The sequence below is a fragment of the Danio rerio genome, chromosome 21 (genome assembly GCF_049306965.1).
Source record: "Danio rerio strain Tuebingen ecotype United States chromosome 21, GRCz12tu, whole genome shotgun sequence".
NCBI lineage: Eukaryota > Metazoa > Chordata > Actinopteri > Cypriniformes > Danionidae > Danio > Danio rerio.
Window position 1 is genome coordinate 30537494 of NC_133196.1, and position 21182 is coordinate 30558675.

The window sequence follows — 21182 nt, forward strand, 5'->3', positions numbered from 1 at the left end:
TGCCAAGGCAAGCATTTGCTATTTGAAAGTTTCGTTGTCAGCATTAAAGACCAACCTGGGCAAAGCTGAAGGATACAAGTCCATCTTCATCAGCGTCCAATGTTTTAAACGTTTCTGGTGGAATAAATAAGACATTACAGTTTGACATCTACTTTAAAAGTATTCATAAATAAGATTGTGCTTTCTGCTTTGCACACTTACTGAACATAGTCTCAAGGCGGATCAGACAGGCCACAAAGTTATCAAAGTCCACATTGAGGTCTGACTTTGCATAGCGCAGGATTATCAGCTGGAACAGGTTGTTGGTCAACTTAAAGCCTTACAAAAGAATTCAATTCTTTAGAAACATAATTTATCACAGTAACAATAAATAAATAAATAGTGTTGCATTAAGTGAAAGATACCTGCTGATTCTAAAGCGAGACGCATTTCATAAGAGCTCATTGTGCCAGACTTGTCTATGTCAAACTCCCTAAAGACTGCCTAGTAATTTATTGAAACAAAGAGACAGTTAACATATACACCACCATTCAACCGTTAGAAACATGTTGGTAATGCCAATTAAATATAGTTAATGGGAGAGTTCACCCAAAAATAAATAATTACTCACTATTTATTCTCACTCTGGTTCCAAAACTCTTTAATTTATTTTTTCTGTTGACCACAGTCGAAAACCAGTAACCATTGACACAAATAGTAGGAAATATAAATACTATAGAAGTGAATAGTTACTGGTTTACATGATTTCGCTAAAGATTTTCTTTTGTGTTCAACATAAGAAAGAAAGTCAAGCAGGTTTGTGACAAGTGAAGAGTTCAAGATGACAGAATTTTTAGTTGTAGAAGAACTATCTCTTTAACTCATGTTAACCATGTTTGAAATATGTTAATGTTTAACCATGTTAGCACTGGGTTATTTTAAGTTTAGGCATAGCTAACATAAATTAGCATATTGCTATGACAGTTAGCAGTTGTTAAGTCATGTTTACAAACTTGTAATTCATTCCAGCAACATGCTAAAAATGTAAGAATCACGCTGGCAACAAGCTAAATCATGTTAGCCATGTGATTAACATGCTAGAAAACTTAATCTGTGAAACATGGTATACAGTACGTTGATTTAAAATGTCAAACATATGAGATACACGCTAGCAAGCAACAGCCTATAATCTTAAACTTTTACCTGAAAAAGTTTCACATTTAGACAGAAAAACCCTGCACCTTCAGTGCCACATTATCCTTTAGAAATCATTTTGATATATTGATTTGGTGCTCATGCATTGTTTCTTATAATGAAGTGTTTATCATTCATTTATTTGAAATGTAAAATGTATTTATTCACTCTTTTGATTAAATTCATTGAATCCTTTGCTAAATGAAAGTTTTAGCTTTATTCTAAAAATAACAAAATGCCCCAAAACTTTAAAGTGTTCGTATATATTTAACACATGTTAAGGCAAACACAAAATGTAGCCACTGACAAGATATCGTTTGAACTTCTCCCAGAGCACATGGAAGTCTGTCAGTCCCAGCTTTCCAGTCCCAGTAGTCTTCATGGCAGGTCAAGGATGAACTGAGACTCCAATTCACACTATTTACATTTTAACCTACAAAACTCATGAGTGTAGAAGAATAGCGTAATTTTTTCGATTAAAGGATACATCCATGAGATTTATCATGCCTCTGCAAGTCTCTTTGCCAAATCCATCTGTTTTTATATCTTTATCTGTAAAACAAAAAACAGTCATGGGCTTATTTAACTGGCTTATTTTAGGAAATGTATGTGGGAATTTGTGTTTTAGAAAATTTAAAAACAAATCATTGTGAAATGTGCTTGACATAAGCATACTAACGTTTGCTGACAACCCGATTCAGAATCATCTCAAGTTTTGCCACATTGATTTCCATTTCCTGTAGATCAGAGCAAACTATTCAATATTGGGCATAACAGAAAACTAAAGTATGGTTTCTGGGTGCAAGCTTCGACTCCCAATGTGAATTGCGAAAAATCAACAGGCGTATATACATATATATTTAGTTCTAAAAAAATGAGTCTCTAGCTGTGTGTCTGTGCAAAGATTAGTGGATTCAATTTATGCACAAAACTGAAATATTGCATAAAACTTTTGTGATTAAAGCACTGTTTCTATCCAATGAGAGAAAGAGAACAAATTAGACACTTGTCATAAGCTGGTGCCAAATGTAAAAAAAAAAAAAAAAAAAAAAAAAAAAAAGAAGGAATTTGTTCCATTAGAAGCCATCGTGGGCCTTTTTTTTCTTATATAATAAAGGACTTGCCACTTAAGAGTTCTGGTTAAGCCAGGTGTGGGCAAACTTGATCCTGGAGAGCCAGTGTCCTGCATAGTTTAGCTCCAACCCTATTCAAACAGACCTCCCTATAGAGTTCAAGTGATCTTGAAGACACTGATTAGTTTGTTCAGGTGTGTTTGACTAGTGTTGGAACAAAACTCTGCAGGGACACCGGCCCTCGAGGATCCAGTTTGCCCATCCCTGGGTTAAGCTATCTAACACAAATTTGTATAACTTTTTTTATTTAGTGGCTAATTCGTATGAATTTGTACGATCTCATTCGTATTTTAGTACATTTTGCTCATGCTCCAATGACGGTTGGGTTTAGGAATGGGGTTTGGTGCCATGCCTCCTTTTCAAAAATGTACATTTTTGTACGACTGAACTTGTGTGAATTTGCATGAATTATCCACTAAACTGAAAAACAGTAAATTAGTTACGTTACCTTGTAGTAGTTCTGGAGATAACAATATGTTGTATGTTTTTAGAATGACCAAAACAACATGTCGTGCAATGTGGTCAGTCCACTGGTTTGTCTATTAACGCTGTCACAAGTTCTCTTATAACAAAATCACTTTTTTTAATGCTCATACTGGAATTTATTTACTAGTAAATGTGTCTCCATTGTAGTACATTTTTTTTCTTATTGAATGAAAGTTTATCCTACTTAGTAGACTCTTTTTACATTTCCAGGTTTCTCAGTAGCGAAAGACATCATAGTTGGGTAAACTTAGAGCGCAGTAAATGAGAGAGTACAACAAATCAATTTTTTCACAATCCTATTTGCTGAAATATTAAAAGAAAAACTCCACAATGATGTTATCAAGACCTTTAGAAAAAAGGATGAAATAGCGTGAGACTGATAACGGCAACCAGAGGAGAGAATAACCTCAAATTTACTCTAGACGCTGCATCAGAACACCTCCCATAAGCAGTAATGCGTCTTTTGTAATTTGACACAAAGATGACATAGTACATACAAAATGCATTTAAATGTTCATATGCTTTAAATAAAATCAGAACAATAAAACTTTTAAGGATTTAAGATTATGATGAATGTTAAACGCGTCACAGCAGGCTTATGAAAGGGTCCGTTGTCCGCATAATGTATGTACAACTTGGCGTTTCCATTAAGAATTTTTCTTAAATCAGTATTCCAAAATGATCATAAAATAGGTGGATGAAAACACAGCTACTCTCTGAGCATTTGAGATTCAGACATGGATATAAATATTATAATCATGATTTTCAATTTTAATACAGCACATTTGGAGCTTATATTATTTGCATTTTTGTTCGCTTTTGGCTTTAAAAAGTGTTTGGACACAGAAATTGAGACGTTTGACGTCAGACTTAATAAGCGGATAAACACTTTCCACTGTCTTCTGTCTTACCGGCCCTGCCAGCTTTGCAAAAAGTGCCTTGAAGCCCTCGTCGATGTCGCTCTCCTGTAGCACGGGCTGTCATAAAAAAACAAAACGTAATTCAAAACCTCCCAGGATCCATCTGTGTGCTGTATTGTTGCAAATGCATACAAGGGAAACTCACCTCCTCCGGGACGTCTGCTGAAATTTCATCATCTAACTCCCTGCAGTCAAAGAAAAAAAAAGTGTCTTGCTTTTTTCCTTGGTTTGCTTTTTAACAGTGATGCATTTAAAATGTTTCTTTTTATAAGAATATATATATTATTTTTTATTTATATAAATAGCTAAATGTACATTAGCACATTGTCTTTTCAAACAAATGCTGTCAAATTCTAAAGGATCCATATTTAATATCCCAAACTATGATTTGTTAACACAATAAAAATAATATATAATAACTACATTACAAATATATTAATATACATTATCGCTACATTATATATATATATATATATATATATATATATATATATATATATATATATATATATCACTTTTGAATATACAGTATGCACTTGTAAATAAACCTTAATATATATATATATATATATATATATATATATATATATATATATATATATATAAGAAGCAATAACATTCTAAATACTGAAAAATGATAAGAATGACAAATAAAAACAAAAACATATATATATACATACATATATAATTCTTAGTTAACTCATTAAAGCTACTTATTGACATAATATTATATGCGTCACTTTACAGTAAGGTTTCATTGGTTATTGTTAGTTTAAATATTCACTAAAATGAACTAAGAATGAACAATATTTGTACAGCATTTATTAATGTGTTATTAAAATATTAACTTCATGCTTGTTAACGTTTATAATGAACTGAGTTAACATAAACAACTTTATTTCTATCAACTAAGATTAACTAAGCTAAATAAATACTGTAATAATTGTACTGATCATGTTAGTAAATACATTATCTAATATTAACTAACAAAACCTTATTGTAAAGTGTTACCATTTTATGCAAACATTCATTTATTTTCAATTGATTTTCCGGGGCCTCTCCCCGGACACCTCCTCCAGCTCCTCCAGGGGGATCCAGAGGCATTCATAGGCCAGCCGAGAGACATAGTCCCTCCAGCGTGTCCTGGGTCTTCCCGAGGTCTCCTTCCAGTGGGACATGCCTGGAACACCTCCTTAGGTAGGTGTCCAGGAGGCATCCGAAACAGATACCCGAGCCAACTCAGCTGACTTATCTCAATGTGAAGGAGCAGCAGCTCTACTTTGAGCGCCCTTCCAGGTGACAGAGCTCATCACCCTATCTATAAAGGTGTGCCCTGCCACCCTGCGAAGGAAACTCATTTCAGCAGCTTGTATCTGAGATCTTTTCCTTATGTTTTATGTATATGTTAACATATAAAAAATATTTACCCTCCTAGGGCTTGAGTGTCCACATACGTGGACAGCACATCTTAGCTCTTTAGTGTCTAATTAAAACACTTTAAATGTTTTATGTGAAGTTTATATATCAACTAATTTCGAGAGGATCATGTGCTTATGATTGCTTGCAGCCAGCCCCGCATTATTCAATTTATGATTCACCAATCAGATGATTACTAAAGCAGGTCGCACACCAGAAGCGCCGCTCGGCGCCGCGACACGGCGCGTACATGACAGTTTAAGGTATCACACACCAGACGCGCACATTCGAATGATATTTAACATGAAACTAATCAGATGGCGCTCTGTGGCGCGGCTGAAAAATGAACTGCGTCCTGAGCCGTCGCCGGGCGCCGCCGACAGCCGCCGACTTGCGGCGCCGGTGTGTGTATCCTGATAGAAACCTATGTTTAGAATTCTAAAATGCGTGGCGCTGCGCGGCGCGCCGCCGAGCGGCGCTTCTGGTGTGCGACCTGCTTAAGCCACTATAAATACCCTAAGTTCCATATAACAGCCATCTTCGTTTTAAAGAATCCCCCCTTCCACCCCTACTCCTCCTCCTTTCCTAGATCGGTGACACGGTGGCCCAGTGGTTAGCACTGTTGCCTCACAGCAAGAACGTCACTGGTTCTAGTCCGTACCAAGCCAGCCGATGTTTCTGTGCGGAGTTTACACGTTCTCCCTGTGCTCATGTGGGTTTCCCCCGGGTTCCTCGGTTTCCTCCCACCGTCAAACAACATGTAAAAGTTAATTGACTAATTCAAATTGGCACCATAGACATGCTCCTGGTAAATGGTTATCTCTTAAGAGCAATCACTATCTGTTCATCAGTTACTACATTAGTTACAACAGCAGGGGAGTTCTCGAGATCTACCTAAGCTCAAACTCCCCTCTCACCTTGCAAACAGGAGGGAACCGCGAGCTCGAGGATCTTATGGGCTCTCTCCCAGGACAGCATGCCAAACAAGCTTTATAATCAATCATCGGCTAAGTGTGAACTCTTGAAATTTTGTTGCAGACATACAGTGTCATCCTGCAACTGTTTTGCAGCATATGAAATGTCCCAAACACTATTTTCAACTGTCCAAAATGGGAAAAAAATTGTTTTTTACTCTCTGATAGTCAAAACATGTAAAAAAAAATAATTATATGTTATATATGCATTAAAAACAGTCAGGAAACAGTGTTTCATGCAAATTCAGACCACAAGTGCACATATATGGACATCATTTTTCTCTAAAAGTACATCTTATCAAAAGATGATACTTATATTTTTATTCTAATTAGGTTCCAATATGCCCAAATAGCAAACAGAAATAAGAAAAATGCATGTAAAAATACACCTAGGGTCTTAAGAGGTTACCTAATAACTAATGTAAAACTTAAACCGTCATTTATTTACTTTAAAACCATATTGAAATGATATTTTATTATATATTATCTGTCTGAAAAGTAAAAACCCTGAAATATAAATCATGACTTAGTGTATGGTCACTCACTGCGAGTCGGTCGCCTTTTCCGAGAACACTCTGAGCACAAAGTCTCCTTCTTTCTGGGGCTCAAAAGTGGACGGGACGATGATATACTCTCCTGCTGGCAGTGAGAAGCGTGAGCTCACTTCTCGAAGATTGATGAAGAGCTCTGACCGAGCGCTGGACGTGTGCTTGAGGAAAAAATCCCGCTTCAGATGCACACCAACCCGACCAAGATACTGACAGAGAGGGGACAAACATCACTGCACATCTCAGCTGACCAGCGCTACGGTCTAAACTGAGGTCAAAGTGCAGCCTAAGCACCAACCTGACTGATAACTAATGGTTTAAATGATAATGATGAGTTGATGATCTCATACCTCTTTAGGGACCTGTAAGATTCAGAAAAAAGGTTAAAAACATTATTAATCTATCAGTTTTTTAAATAATTGGATTCACTTGTTTAGCAACCAACATGTCCTATGTTTATAATGTACATTAATGTAATCCTAGCAGAACTGTGGCTTTTTGTCATACTTTACTGCAGGGGTGTCCAAACTTTTTGGGCCGAGGGCCAGATGCAAAAAAAAAAACGTTGTCGCGGGCCAAATTTTACATACATCACACAGGCACACATATATAGATGTGTGTGTATATATATATATATATATATATATATATATATATATATATATATATATATATACAGTTGAAGTCAGAATTGTTAGCCTCCCTAAATTATTAGCCCCCCAGTTTATTTTTTCCCCAATTTCTGTTTAACGGAGAGAAGAATTTTTTTCCACACATTTCTAAACATAATAGTTTTAGTAACTCATTTCTAATTACTGATTTATTTTCTCTTTGCCATGATGACAGTAAATAATATTTGACTAGATATTTTTCAAGACACTTCTATACAGCTTAAAGTGACATTAAAGACTTTACTAGGTTAGTTAAGTTAACTAGTCAAATTAAGGTAATTAGGCAAGTTAATTAGGCAACAATGGTTTCTTCTGAAGACTTAAGGGGCTAATAATTTTGACCTTAAAATGGTTCATAAAAAATTAAAAACTGCTTTTATTCTAGCCAAAATAAAACAAGTAAGACTTTCTCCAGAAGAAAAAATATTATCAGACATACCGTGAAAATGTCCTTGCTCTGTTAAACATCATTTGGGAAATGTTTAAAAAAGAAGAAATAAATCAAAGAGGGGCTAATAATTCTGACTTCAACTGTGTGTGTGTGTATATATATATATATATATATATATATATATATATATATACTGTATATAGATAGATAGATAGATAGATAGATAGATAGATCATAACAAGAACTGCTGCTTAATTGAATGCGTATAATAGCGACACCCGGTGGTTATTTATTGAATTACGTTCATTTTTTGTATAGCGGGCCAGATTCTATTGATATTTATAAAAAGCCTCGCGGGCCGCCACAAAACTGATTGCGGGCCGCAGATGGCCCGCGGGCCGTAGTTTGGACACCCCTGCTTTACTGAATTAAACATTTCTGAATAACACATATATTAATAGCAAGATATCTATTCACACAAAGGATGATAAAAATATAGTAAAAAATAAAATAAATAAATATTAATGAGCATCACGGTGGCGCAGTGGGTAGCACAATCGCCTCTCAGCAAGAAGGTTGCTGGTTCGAGCCTTGGCTGGGTCAATTGGCATTTCTGTATGGAGTTTGCATGGTCTCCCTGTGTGTTTCCTCCAGGTGCTCCCCCACAGTCAAAACACATGCGCTATAGGTGAATTGAACAAGCTAAATTGGCCGTAGAGTATGAATGTGAAGTGTGAATGCAAGAGTGTGTAGGTGTTTCCCAGTGTTGAATTGCAGCTGGAAGGGCATCTGCTGCATAAAACATATGCTGGATAATTTGCGGTTCATTCCGCTGTGTCGACCTCTGATGAATAAAGGGACTAAGCCGACAAGAAAATGAATGAATCAATATATATTAATTTATTTATTATGACATTTATTTATTTAAGTTCTGTTAAATGAAGTGTTAATTTTTGTTAACACATTCAATCATCAAATTACATTTTCAATATCTAACTTCTTTTGCCTTTACTACGATAACAATACATAATATTTTTTCTAGTTATTTTCCAAAATTAAAGGCTTGACTGACCTTAAAATTGTTTTAAATTTTTTAAAACTATGCTTATTCCAGTCACTAAGAGAACCAAATAAAAAAATATTGTAAGTACTTTAAGAATTTCCTTGCTCCATTAAACATCACTTGGGAAATATTTGACTATCACATTTAAAGGGATAGTAAACCCCAAAATGAAAATGCATTCATTATTTTCTCACCCTCAACAGATTCTAAACCTTTATAAGTTTGTTGAACCCAAAAGAAGAAAAACGAAAGCCTGTTAAAAACCGTTGACTTCCACATAAGGGAAACCAAAAACTATGGAAGTCAGTGGTTACAGGTTTTCAGCATTCTTCACAATATTCTTCAGAGGTGAGTAATCATAAACATAACTGAAATATTTGTGAACTATCCCTTTAAGTATAATTCAAGGAATATTTTAAAAACATTAGAAGCAATTATGATGTACAAGTCAAAGTACTTACTGTAGGTGGCTTTTAAAAAATTATAAAGGTAAAATAACTGCTTTTAATACAAATTAAAATAGATACTTTTACAATAAATTAATTAATTAATATTTGTTTTACATACAATTTTAGTATTATTTGTTTACATACAACTTTTCAGTAGGCCTGTTTTTTTCTCAGCTTAAAGATTTTGTTTTGTCCCTGCATGTACTTAAATAGTTAGATGAATATTATGAACATGCGATTAGTCAATTTAATGGCTTAAAAGAAACACTATTACAAGATTCCGAAAATCTTCAGTCGAACTTGTCATGCTTTGTGTGAATGGGCTTTGTGTGAAATTGTCCTCTACAATACAAAATATGGTCCTCATCATATACGAGTACACCCCTCACAAATCTCTCTTTTTAGATGCTCTACAATATTAAATTTGTGCATATACATTAGATCAGCCAAATATGCAACTAATCTAAATAAATAACTTACAATAACTGTCCAAAAATAAGAACACTCAAATTTATTTGTTAGAAAAAAAATTCAATAATTCAATACAATTTTTTTTTAAAAAGAGGAAAACATAAGAATCAAAACATTTATTTTTTGTATTTTTTATTTTGTAGTTGATATTTATATTTTACAATATTTTTCTTGAATTTAAATGTATTATATTTCTGTTTCTAAAGATTATATTAATATATTCTAAAATATAATTGTAATAAATATATCTATTTAATAAATCTGTTTTGTTGAAATCTAGCAAAATATATTAACGATGTTCACTGAGAAATGAGTAAAAATATTCAACTCATTTATACTGAGCACTGTATTTACAAAAGAAGAACTGATAGCTACATCCTAAAACATCTAACATCTACTTAATTGTGATTGCACTTATTACCCGGCCCAATAAAATATCAGGTTTTCTACCTCATAAATGGCAAATCCAATGGTCTCCATGTCTTTGCCCTCCCTCCGTAACTGTCTGCGATTCTTCTGCATCAGAGCCACTAGAAAAGTGCAGCCTTCTTGATTGTCAGTATCTGGTTCCTTCAGCACTATTTTAAACTGGGGATTGATCCAAAATGTTGCTGTGTTGAGAGAATCAGTGTTTAATTCAAGAGCGATGTCTCAGCCTAAAAGCAATAAAGAGACTCTGGTGGAGAAGGTACCTGGATAATTCCTGCATCCGCCAGCAGTGGATCCTCTTCTCCATTCACCAGGATACAGCGATGAGTTCCACTTTTTCACCTCTCGGCTCTGGAGCGCATCCGCTGTCAGGTTACAGATCTCCAGTCTGCTGAACTCTCGCTTGAAGTCACTGAACGCCATCCTGGGGGTGTGTAAAAAATAGTCTTATTTAAAGCTAGTCGATTGCTAAAAGTTTTAGGAGGGTGTAATGTTTTTAACAACATTGAATTTTATTATTGTAATGGCAAATCATTTTCTTACATACTGAAACTGAATAAAGTCAGACAAAGTTTGTCTTTTAATTGTTTTAAATCAGATAACACACACAGCCTCTGTAAAAAAAAAGGATCCCAATGATGGGCTCACAGGCATTTTTAAAGACACTGTTATGTTTATTCATTCATTTGTGCCTTTATTAGTTGGCGGAATAAACCGCCAACTTATCCAGCATATGTTTTACACAGTGGATGCTCTTTCAGCTGCAACCCATCACTAGGAAACACCCATATACTCATTCACACACATACACTATGGCCAATTTAGCTTATTCAATTCACCTATGGCACGTGTTTGGACTGTGGAGGAAACTAGAGCACCCGAATAAAAAAAAAAACACGAACATGGGGAGAACATGCAAACTCCACACAGAAATGCAAACTGACCCAGCTGAGGCTTGAATCGACTACCTTCTTGCTGTGAGGAGACAGCAATACTCACTACGCCACCGCGCCGCCAATGTTATAATGTATAATGAATTTCTCTACAGCTTCTTAACAACCAGTAGATTAGACATTACTATAATGTAATAGCCCAATGATTATAATGCATTTGTTCTTTACTTTAGCAAAACCTTAATCAATTTATGATATCAATATATAATTTTCAATCATCAATATTTAACATTTCCATCACATTATATGGACAGAAAGTCATAAAGGATTTAAACTGATACATTTACAATAAATATCGTTTTACATGTATTTTTTTATATTATTTATTTTACTTGCACCAAAATTAACATACAAGTTTTCTCAGGTTAAACTTAAATCATTTTGTCCCTGCATATACTTAAATGACTAAATGAATTAAATTTTGAGAGGTTCACGTGCTTATGATTGACCACAGCTGGTCCCGCATTAGCTATCATATGATTTACCAATCAGACTAATCCTAAGTCTCCATAAATAACTTAAGTTCCATATAGTCATCTTCTACTCCTCCTCCTTTCCTAGATGGATGGCTTGGTGGCCCAGTAGTTAGCACTGTTACCTCACAGCAAGAATGCCACTGGTTCTAGTCCTTACCAAGCCAGTCAATGTTTCTGTGCGGAGTTCACATATACTCCATGTGCTCGCATGGGTTTCCCCCGGGTCCCCAGGTTTCCTCCCACCATCAAAAAACATGCAACTTAAGTTAATTGACTAATCCAAATCGGCACCATATACATGCTCCAAGTAAGTAGTATTTTTATAACAATCATTAATTGCTCACTAGCTTCAAACAGCAGAGGAGCTCCTGAGATCCGATTGCCCTGCAAACGAGAGGGAGACCCGGGCTCGAGGATCTTTTGAGCTCAGGGCTCTCTCCCGGGACAGCATGCCAAACAAGCTTTATAATCAATCATCAGTGTGACCTCTTGAAACATGATTACATGAGGGTGTGAAAATGGTATCAAAGTCTACATTTATGGGTGAAGTATAATTTTAAGTGTGTTATTTTTAGAATAATGTGACACATACTCTAACTTTAACTGCTGAGCTCAAGTTGTATTTAGAGCTTTCATTTTTAAAAATCCCTAAAAAAATGTCAGTTTTGTCATTTACTCAACTCATGTTCATTTATTCATTCATATTCTTTTCAGCTTAGTCCCTTTATTAATCCGGGGTCACCACAGCAGAATGAACCGCCAACTTATCCAGCACGTTTTTTTTTTTTTTACGCAGCGGGTGCCCTACCAGCCGCAACCCATCTCTGGGAAACAACCATACACACTCATTCACACTCACTAAGGACAATTTAACCTACCCAATTCACGTGTACCGCATGTCTTTGGACTGTGGGGGAAACCGGAGCACCCGGAGGAAACCTACACAAACGGAGGGAGAACATGCAAACTCCACACAGAAACGCCAACTGACCTAGCCGAGGCTCAAACCAGCAACCTTCTTGCTGTGAGGCGACAGCACTACCTACTGCGCCACTGCATCACCTCACCTCATATCATTCCAAAGAAATCTGTTCGTCTTCAGAACCTAAATGAAGATATTTATAATAAAATCTGAAAGATTTCTGCATGTTCACCTAAAACTATGACATTCAAGATGTTCATGAAAAGATCGGAAACTGTCATTTGAGCCTTTATTTGCAAATAAACATTAATGCATAGAAAAAAAATGCAAAATGAAAAAAAAAACAGAAGCTTATATATGCTTGCTTTAAGCTCGAGAACCAATCAGGTTGATTCTATCCAGTTATGTGACACATTTGAGCTTCACCAAGAACCAATGAAATTGTTCTTGCGCATCAAGTATGGTTGAGCTTGTTTAGATTTGCTGATATGTGACAAAATTAAATCGATTTAAATCTTCATTTGTGTTCTTTGCTGTTTTGATTAGACAAGCTGGACATATTACATTACATTACAGTATATTATAATATAATAATTGTTTTGAAATAAATGTTTTCTGAAGACGAAATGACATGAAGGTAAACAAAAATCCACGTGTTATCTGACTAATATGCAAGTACACCACACATTATATTGATATAAAAGAAAACTACATGAGACACCCACCAGAATTCTCCATCTTCTTGAGAGTTGTGCAGACGAGACCTCACAGATGCATCGATTTCACGCCATTCCTTTGACCTGAATTGACACGTGGTGAAATCATACAACAAAGCTATTCAACATGACAATATGAATAATTTTTCATCTTCACATGATTCTCACTCATCACTCCAGGGTCCCGTCCACTCCACCTCTCCCCAAGGGTTTCTGATGCGCAGCAGCTTGGTCTGGCTTCGTCTGTACTCCACCTGGCCCACACATTTACATCTGCCAGTGATCAGCTGTTGTGTAATTGGCTGAGATTGTTGTCAATCAAAATCCAGTACTCACCTCGTCCACTCCGGTAATGGAGTAGGCATGGCCTTTCACTAGTTTTTTAAAGGTGATGGCCTCCATGTCAAAAAAACTTGTAATCTGAAAGTCAATACAATATGGGTTTGAATATTGAACAATAGTCCCACAAAGGTAATATAAAGGTTAGCATGCTTATAGATGCTTTTATTATGCTATTTAATAGCATTATAGCGTCCATTGACTCTCCAGTGAAAGTCATTCAAAATTCATTCATTCATTCATTTTCTTTCCGGCTAGGATTCACCCGCATGTGTTTGGACTGTAGGGGAAACAAGAGCACCCAAAGGAAACACACGCAAACACAGGGAGAACATGCAAACTGCAAACTGACCCAGCCGGGGCTCGAACAAGTGACCTACTTGCTGTGAGGCAATTGTGCTACCCGCTGCACCACCGTGTTGCCTCATTCAAATTACTCGATTATATTATATTATGTTATATTATGTTATATTATGTTATATTATATTATATTATATTATATTATATTAGGTTATATTATATTATATTATATTATATTATATTAGCTGAATGGTGTGATTCATTTAATGGACCTGTAGTTGTTGTCAGTTTTGACATTGTTCTAAATTAATGCTCTACCCTCAAGCATTAGTTAGTAACCATAGTAACTCAGTGAGTGAGTTGCCAGAGCCTCCGTTATAGGGTTGCTAATTTCCAAAATTAGGATTGCCAGAATCAATCCTGTTTCTGAGTTCTGGAATTGATACTTTATACTTTTTTGATTCTTTATACAACCCCAAATCCAAATATGATGGGACAGTAGGGAAAACACAAATAATATTTGTTGGCAAAGTAGCGATCAGCCCATCTTTGCTCCTTAAGGACTAGACCAGTGGTGCTCGACCCTGTTCCTGGAGATCTACCTTCCTGCAAAGTTCAGCTCCAACCCTGATCAAACACACCTGAACCAATTAATTAGGACCCGAATAGCCCATACACACTTATTCACGACAAACAATTTAGCCCACCCAATTCACCTGTACGGCATGTCTTTGGACTGTGGGGGAAACCGGAGGAAACTCACACGAACACAAGGAGAACATGCAAACTCCACACATAAACACCAACTGACCTAGCCGAGTCTCGAACCAGTGACCTTCTTACTGTGAGGCGACAGCACTACCTACTGCGCCACTGCATCGCCTATATTATATTATATTATATTATATTATATTATATTATATTATATTATATTATATTATATTATATTATATCATTATACAGTATTATATTACAGATCTTTTTAGGTCAAAGTGTTTTGAATGACGAATGGATAAGTTGCTCTTCAACACTAACATCTATAGAGCAGCCCATGAGGGAGCCTCTCTCCACAGCTCGTGTGATGATGCTGAAAAGGTTTGGTGGAGCGTTTTTCAGCTCATACATCTCAGTCACTCCACCGGTGAAGTCCTCAAAGCCTTCAGATGTGCTGCCTCCGGATAAAGCCTCATAGCAGCCATTCAACCTGCCATGTTCAGAACAATACACATATTACACAACCAAACAAGATCCCGGGGCCTCGTTTATAAAACCGTGGCTACAATAAAATCCAGATACAGATTCATAAAAATAATCTTTGATGTGCTGAGAAGGCGCATACCCTTTTCCTAGTGGTAGATTTGGAGTATTTGGACCTCTCATGTAAAGGATTTGCATGTTGCCTGCTGTTCTTTTATATGCTAAAGAGATTAACTGGGGCATTTGTGAGGCGGACATCTAAAACACAATTTCAGAATCATTTGCAATTCAGCGATATCTCAGCTGGAAGAGAGGCATACATATTTCATCTAAATCAGTCGCTCTAAATCACATACACACATTTCAGAAAGGAAATCTTAGATTAAATTAAGGATGATTCATATGCATGGCTTTATAAAACGAGGCCCCAGGTCTAAAGACTATCTGAGAAATGGTCTGATTGAAGCTTTCTTACTTTGCATAAGCCTTCTCCACCAGGGCGCTCCAGAACTCTGATCCCTCAGCTGAGTGGACGAAAAGCAGCTTTCCGTCTCTGACAGGCAGCCGGTCATCAATCACCACATCCACCCAGTCCCCAAACTGCCAAAACTAGAGGACACATTAGAAAACAATGGCTGTTAAAGGGACAATTCACCCAAAACTCTGTTTATACAACCATTGCTTGTGCAAAACCTGTAGGAGTTTCTTGTAATGAACTCAAAAGAAGATATTTTAAACAACAAACCAAACCATTGCTTGTCCCTAATAGTATTTTTTGCTACACTGTAAAAAAATCTGTAATTTTACAGTTTATTTTTGTTTATTTCAGTTTATGTCTGTTAAATTATAGAAATTTACTGAAAAAACACATTAAATTACAGAAATTTCCTTAAGTTTAAATTTCTAGTAAATTTCTGTTATTCAACCTCTGTTATTTTAAAGTGAATTTCTGTAATTTAACTGCTGTTATTTTTTTTCTTCGTTTATTTAAAATTACAGATTTTTTTTTACAGTGTACTATAATTATTTCATTAATAAAATGAGATCGACTTTTTAGATACCAACATCCTTCAAAAGATGTTTGTGTTCAGAAGGATAAAACAAATACATTTGGAACAAGTTATATGTATGTAATCAAAGTGTAAATCGTCATTTTTTTGGGTGACCTATACATGTAAAGGGACAGTATGTAACTAAGTTTCATGGCTAGAGGGAGTGGATTCACTAACCCTAATGCCGAGTTCAGACTGCACAATTTTAGATTTCGCCAACAGGTTTTGAGAAATCGCAGACAAATGCCTGAAATCAGGCAAATCGGTGCTCTTGCACTAATGACAATCACACAGTATAAACTATCAAGGACGCAGTCCTGAGAGAATCGCAGATGTGTTGCCGATGCCTGTGAGATATTTGCCGTGCTAAATATCTGGAGCTGTCGGCGATTCAAACCATGCCGTGTGAAATAAATTTTGACTGAAAATAACATCGGCGATCACCTACAGCCAACGAGAGAGCAGCATTCACTTGTGTGTGTGTGTGTGTGTGTGTGTGTGTGTGTGTGTACCTGCAGGCCAGTGGGTGGTTGAGGGAGAAGTTAAAAGCATTCATTTACCGTTTATTTGGACCTAAGAAATGGAGTAAAAACTAGTGGATGTTTGACAGGAGCACCTGTGTCTGTTTGACATTTCATACAGAAAGTTAAAAAAGAATGTTAAGGAGAAATTGCTATTTCCCTTCAAACCCATGTGAGCAAATATGTTCATTTTCTACCCCATTAAAGGCTTCTTTCTCGTTATGTAGTTAATAACAAAAGATATACTACGATATATACTTTTTGGCTGTGAGGCGTAGATTGATGTTGTCGGCGATTCTTCCTATTGTTAAATCATGCAATATGAAAGCACCAGTCGCCGATCTATCTTGCAGTGTAAACAAAGCAGCGACAAAACGCTAGCCCAGATAGTCATGCAGTGTGAAAACATCTGTGACACGACTACTTTGAAAATCATGCAGTCTGAACTCGACATAACCCTAATCATCACAGTCTGATGACGTCATGATTGAGTGTCTTCATTACATCCTATAAGACTCCAGCAGAAATCATGTTCATAGATGAGCTAAAGTTTCCAAATTTTTCATGGTAGTAAGATAACACAGGCTCATTCTGAAAACGCAGCCCTATTCACATTTCTGGAGATCGTGAATTATGCAACCCGAACTACGTATGGCTACATTGGATCTTTAAAACAAACGCTACGGGGTGGTATGATGCTGTGATGACAACAGGGCTCGAGTCTGATGAAGAACGGTTCCAGAATACGGGTAAAACAAAAACAAAAGCTAAAATATCTAATAAACAAGTAAACAACAGGGTGAGGGGGTTTTAAAAACACTGTCGATTGGGTTTACGGAAGAGGGTAGGCGGGTCAATTGGTCCTTTTGAAAACACTATTGCTTGGGTTTAGGGAAAGGAGTGGGTGTGGGGTTTCGACCAGTTGGTCAGGCAGTAAGTCAGTCAGTCAACAGCGGCCTCTGGTGGATGTATAAGAGAACAGCAGGCGCAAATGGCACTCAAAAGAGAAATTTGAGATCTGAAAAAGCATAAACAGCAGCCTCTGGTGGATTAGCAAAAACAAAAACTGCAAAAAAAAAACATAGCTTCTGGAATGTATTTTCCTCTCCTCAGAAATGTATATAAGGGTACATAATCAGAATGAGCCTGGGTTGTAGTAAGAAGTAGAGTAAAGCTGAAAGCAATTGAAGTGAAACAAGACCACTGAATAGATAAAGACGACCTGGCATAAAAGTTTATGTTCACCACTTTCAGTTCTTTTTAGCTCCCTTACAGAAATTTCACATGAGTTTCACATGTGAAACTCATGTGACTTTTCTGTGAGGGTCATGATAAGGATTTGAGGTTTTGCAATTAATAATGAGGAAAAAAAACAGTTTTTCCCAATCAGAAACTTGAAATTATCTTGTCAATACTTGTAATACTGAGATGACATAAACATATGTCTGGAATTGGCTGTATGTACGGTTAATAACTTTCTAATTTTAGACATGGCTGCTAAGAAATTTTAGTTGTGTGTTGGTAAAAGTCAATATGTCATTATTAACACTATGTTAAAAAATGAATTCTGCCATACAATGTGGAACAGACATGCTTTTTGGCTGCAAATGCATTTTATGACACTGTAGTCAAAGCATTTTCAAATATTGTTTAGTGCACTTTTAAACATGTTTACATACATCCTCATAATCAGATATCTTAATCATGATCCTCCTTACAATCTGCAAATTTTTTAAACTTCTTTTCCGCTCCAAATTTTGTAAAAATCTGTGGATTTATGCGGAAGGATTTTTGAGAGTATTGGAGCTGAAAACTTAAAAACAAAATGAAAAATAATGACTGCTTAATTTTTATTTACAGTTTAAATAGTATTCAATATAATTACTAAAATGATGAAAACTGAATATATACATAAGTAAATAAATAGACAAACTGAATGATGGGCTCAAAAATCTACAGACACCTTCTTATTATGCTTTAATTATGTGTTTTTTGGTTAATATGGGTTAATATTGGGTTTTTTGTCCATACAATGTAGCTTAATGTGGAGACCCTGCTCTGTTTCCTCATCTATCTATTCCTTTTTGTTTTAGTCTTACTGTAAGTTTTCCAGCTGGCTTATATATTATTGCAGATGTTTTTTTAAAGACTGATGTTCCAGTACATGTTGGTCCAGTACATTTTTCTAGCCCCTACCTTTTTTTTAGCATAATATTTATATATATTATATATATATCATATATAATATATACATATATATATACACACACACACATATATATACATATATACACACACACATATATATATATATATATATATATATATATATATATATATATATATATATATATATATATATATATATATATATATATATATATAATATTTATAAATATAGACACTACTGTTTATAAGTTTCTGGTCAGTCAGATTTTTATTTTAGAATTTAAGACTTTTATTCAGCAAAGACATATTTAATCAATCAGAAGTGATAATAAAAAAGTGTGTTGTTATGGCATATTTCTTTAGCATTTTCTATTCATTAAAAAATGTTAAGTTTTCAAATACGATGCATTGCAATGGCAGCATTGATCAGACAAGTTTCTTGAGCATTAAATCATCATATTAGAATGATTTCTGAAGGATCATGTGAGTAATAATGCCAAAAATGGGATTTGAATCACAGGAATAAATTACATTTTAACATACAGTATACTAGAAAACATTATTTTAAATGTATAACTATTTTACTACATTTTAAATCAAAACTTTGAGCTTCTGTAAAAAAGCAGCTTTCATAAACATCAAGCTCCAAACATTAACTAGCAGTCCTTAGTATCAAACTACATTTTCTTCACAAAAAAAGCACATTTTTTCAGTACAAATAAACTAATAAATCATCTTCAGTTTGTGTGTTTGTCTCTGTATGTAAACAGCAGTTCACTCTGTGCTGCTGGCAGAACTCCAAGTGTCTCTGCAGCACTAATGCTCTGAACGCTACAAGCATTCACTGAGTGACTGAGCCTAAATGGTTCCTGGCTGGAGAACAGAAGGGGAATTTGGCAGAGGATGTGGCCATTTCGTTTTCTGGGTGAGGCTTGTATATATAGCCATGCAGCAGACAGGGTGGGCTGGCTTAATGTAGATCTGCTGAGCTATGGAGAATCAAGTGGAAGGGGAACAGATCAGTTTACACGCCTGCATTGGAAAGAAGGACGTGTTTGGGATTTTTCACAAAAACAGGGTTTAGGGAATGTGGCAGGAGATTAACTAATGGGCTCAAAACATATCTATATCTATTGTAATATTTCATGTTATATCATTTATAAACTATGAATGTACACTTGGCAGTGTCAGTGCAATTCTGGTGTGGTTGAGGACATATAATATATTTTTAACTATAGGGAGTGTGACGTTTACGGGCAATTTTACTTGGAAATAAACAGGTCAGATGATTACACACACACACACACACGCACGCACGCACGCACGCACGCACACACACACACACACACACACACACACACACGATTTAATGATTTTGACCTTAACATGTCTTAAAAAATGAATAACATAATAATAAATAATAAAACAAATAAGACTTTCTACAGAAGACAAAATATTGTCAGACATACTTTGGGAAAAAAAATTAGAAGTAATTCTACTTTCAACTATATATATATATATATATATATATATATATATATATATATATATATATATATATATATATATATATATATATATATACAACAGTTCTGTCTGGTTCTCAAATCTGGCTGATAGCCGTGCGATATTCTGCAATATCAGAACTCGTATCAGAACATACATCCAGCAAAAAGCAGACACTACAGATCTAAAGTTTAAAAGATGCACGCTCAACTGTTTAACTGTCAGCTTATGATTTGAATCTGGAAGAAAGTAGTTCCTCATACAAAAGGGTTTTTGAGACTCTCCATGTTTGATTTTGTTTTTATATACACAATTTTGCCGTCAAACTGTTGTATAAACGCAATATCACACTCGTAGCAGTTCGATATGGCTGTATATCGGCACTGGTGGGGGCACTAAGGCGCACACAACGCACTCCTCCAACCAGTGCCGATATACAGCCATATATATATATATATATAGCTGACTGAAAAAGAAAATTAATATTAAAAGACCCTATTTAAGGATCAAATGCAAATTCATTTTAATTTAAAATCTTTATAGTTTGCCAATTCAATCACCCATATTTTACCCGTTTGTCACCAAAACACTTTTAATCATTTAGGGTTTCAAAATATCGGGGTTAGACTAAACCAGGATTAGGTCATTTTCAATCCTGATGCTTAATTAACTTTAATTATATCTATAACAGTTTTTTTTGCCTCAGAAAAAAACATTAATGATGTGCTTTTCTGAGAGACAACAAAGACACGATGTTATATTGAATCATTATTATTTTCAATCAGTTGGGGTTAAGTTGAGGTTAAGTATAAGCATTGTCTGAGAACCAGGAATTAAAGTACAATAATAATGCAATGCATTATGTGGACATTATTATTTAAAGCAAACAATATTACAAAACAATAAG

The 21182-nt window shown here is 35.4% G+C and overlaps 1 protein-coding gene across 5 annotated transcripts in view; it reads right to left on the reverse strand.

Annotated features, from left to right (window-relative positions):
• The window catches only part of si:dkeyp-50d11.2, a 195899-nt gene that overhangs the window by 170008 nt on the left and 4709 nt on the right, over window positions 1-21182 (reverse strand). For 2 of the 5 annotated variants that reach the window (XM_021473433.3, XM_073935977.1), the window contains exons 5-21: window positions 15503-15636; window positions 14866-15034; window positions 13528-13611; window positions 13360-13445; window positions 13201-13275; window positions 10388-10548; window positions 10146-10306; window positions 7001-7012; window positions 6648-6859; window positions 3858-3897; window positions 3704-3769; window positions 1853-1910; window positions 1661-1725; window positions 1481-1549; window positions 405-483; window positions 202-318; window positions 56-114 (exon numbers count right to left, since the gene is read on the reverse strand). In XM_021473433.3, coding sequence (XP_021329108.1) covers window positions 56-114; window positions 202-318; window positions 405-483; window positions 1481-1549; window positions 1661-1725; window positions 1853-1910; window positions 3704-3769; window positions 3858-3897; window positions 6648-6859; window positions 7001-7012; window positions 10146-10306; window positions 10388-10548; window positions 13201-13275; window positions 13360-13445; window positions 13528-13611; window positions 14866-15034; window positions 15503-15636 — 1647 coding nt within the window. Of the gene's footprint in view, window positions 1-55; window positions 115-201; window positions 319-404; window positions 484-1480; window positions 1550-1660; window positions 1726-1852; window positions 1911-3703; window positions 3770-3857; window positions 3898-6647; window positions 6860-6948; window positions 7013-10116; window positions 10307-10387; window positions 10549-13200; window positions 13276-13359; window positions 13446-13527; window positions 13612-14865; window positions 15035-15502; window positions 15637-21182 lie in introns of all 5 variants that reach the window. The other 3 variants (XR_012397211.1, XM_073935976.1, XM_073935978.1) reach the window with 3 other exon arrangements.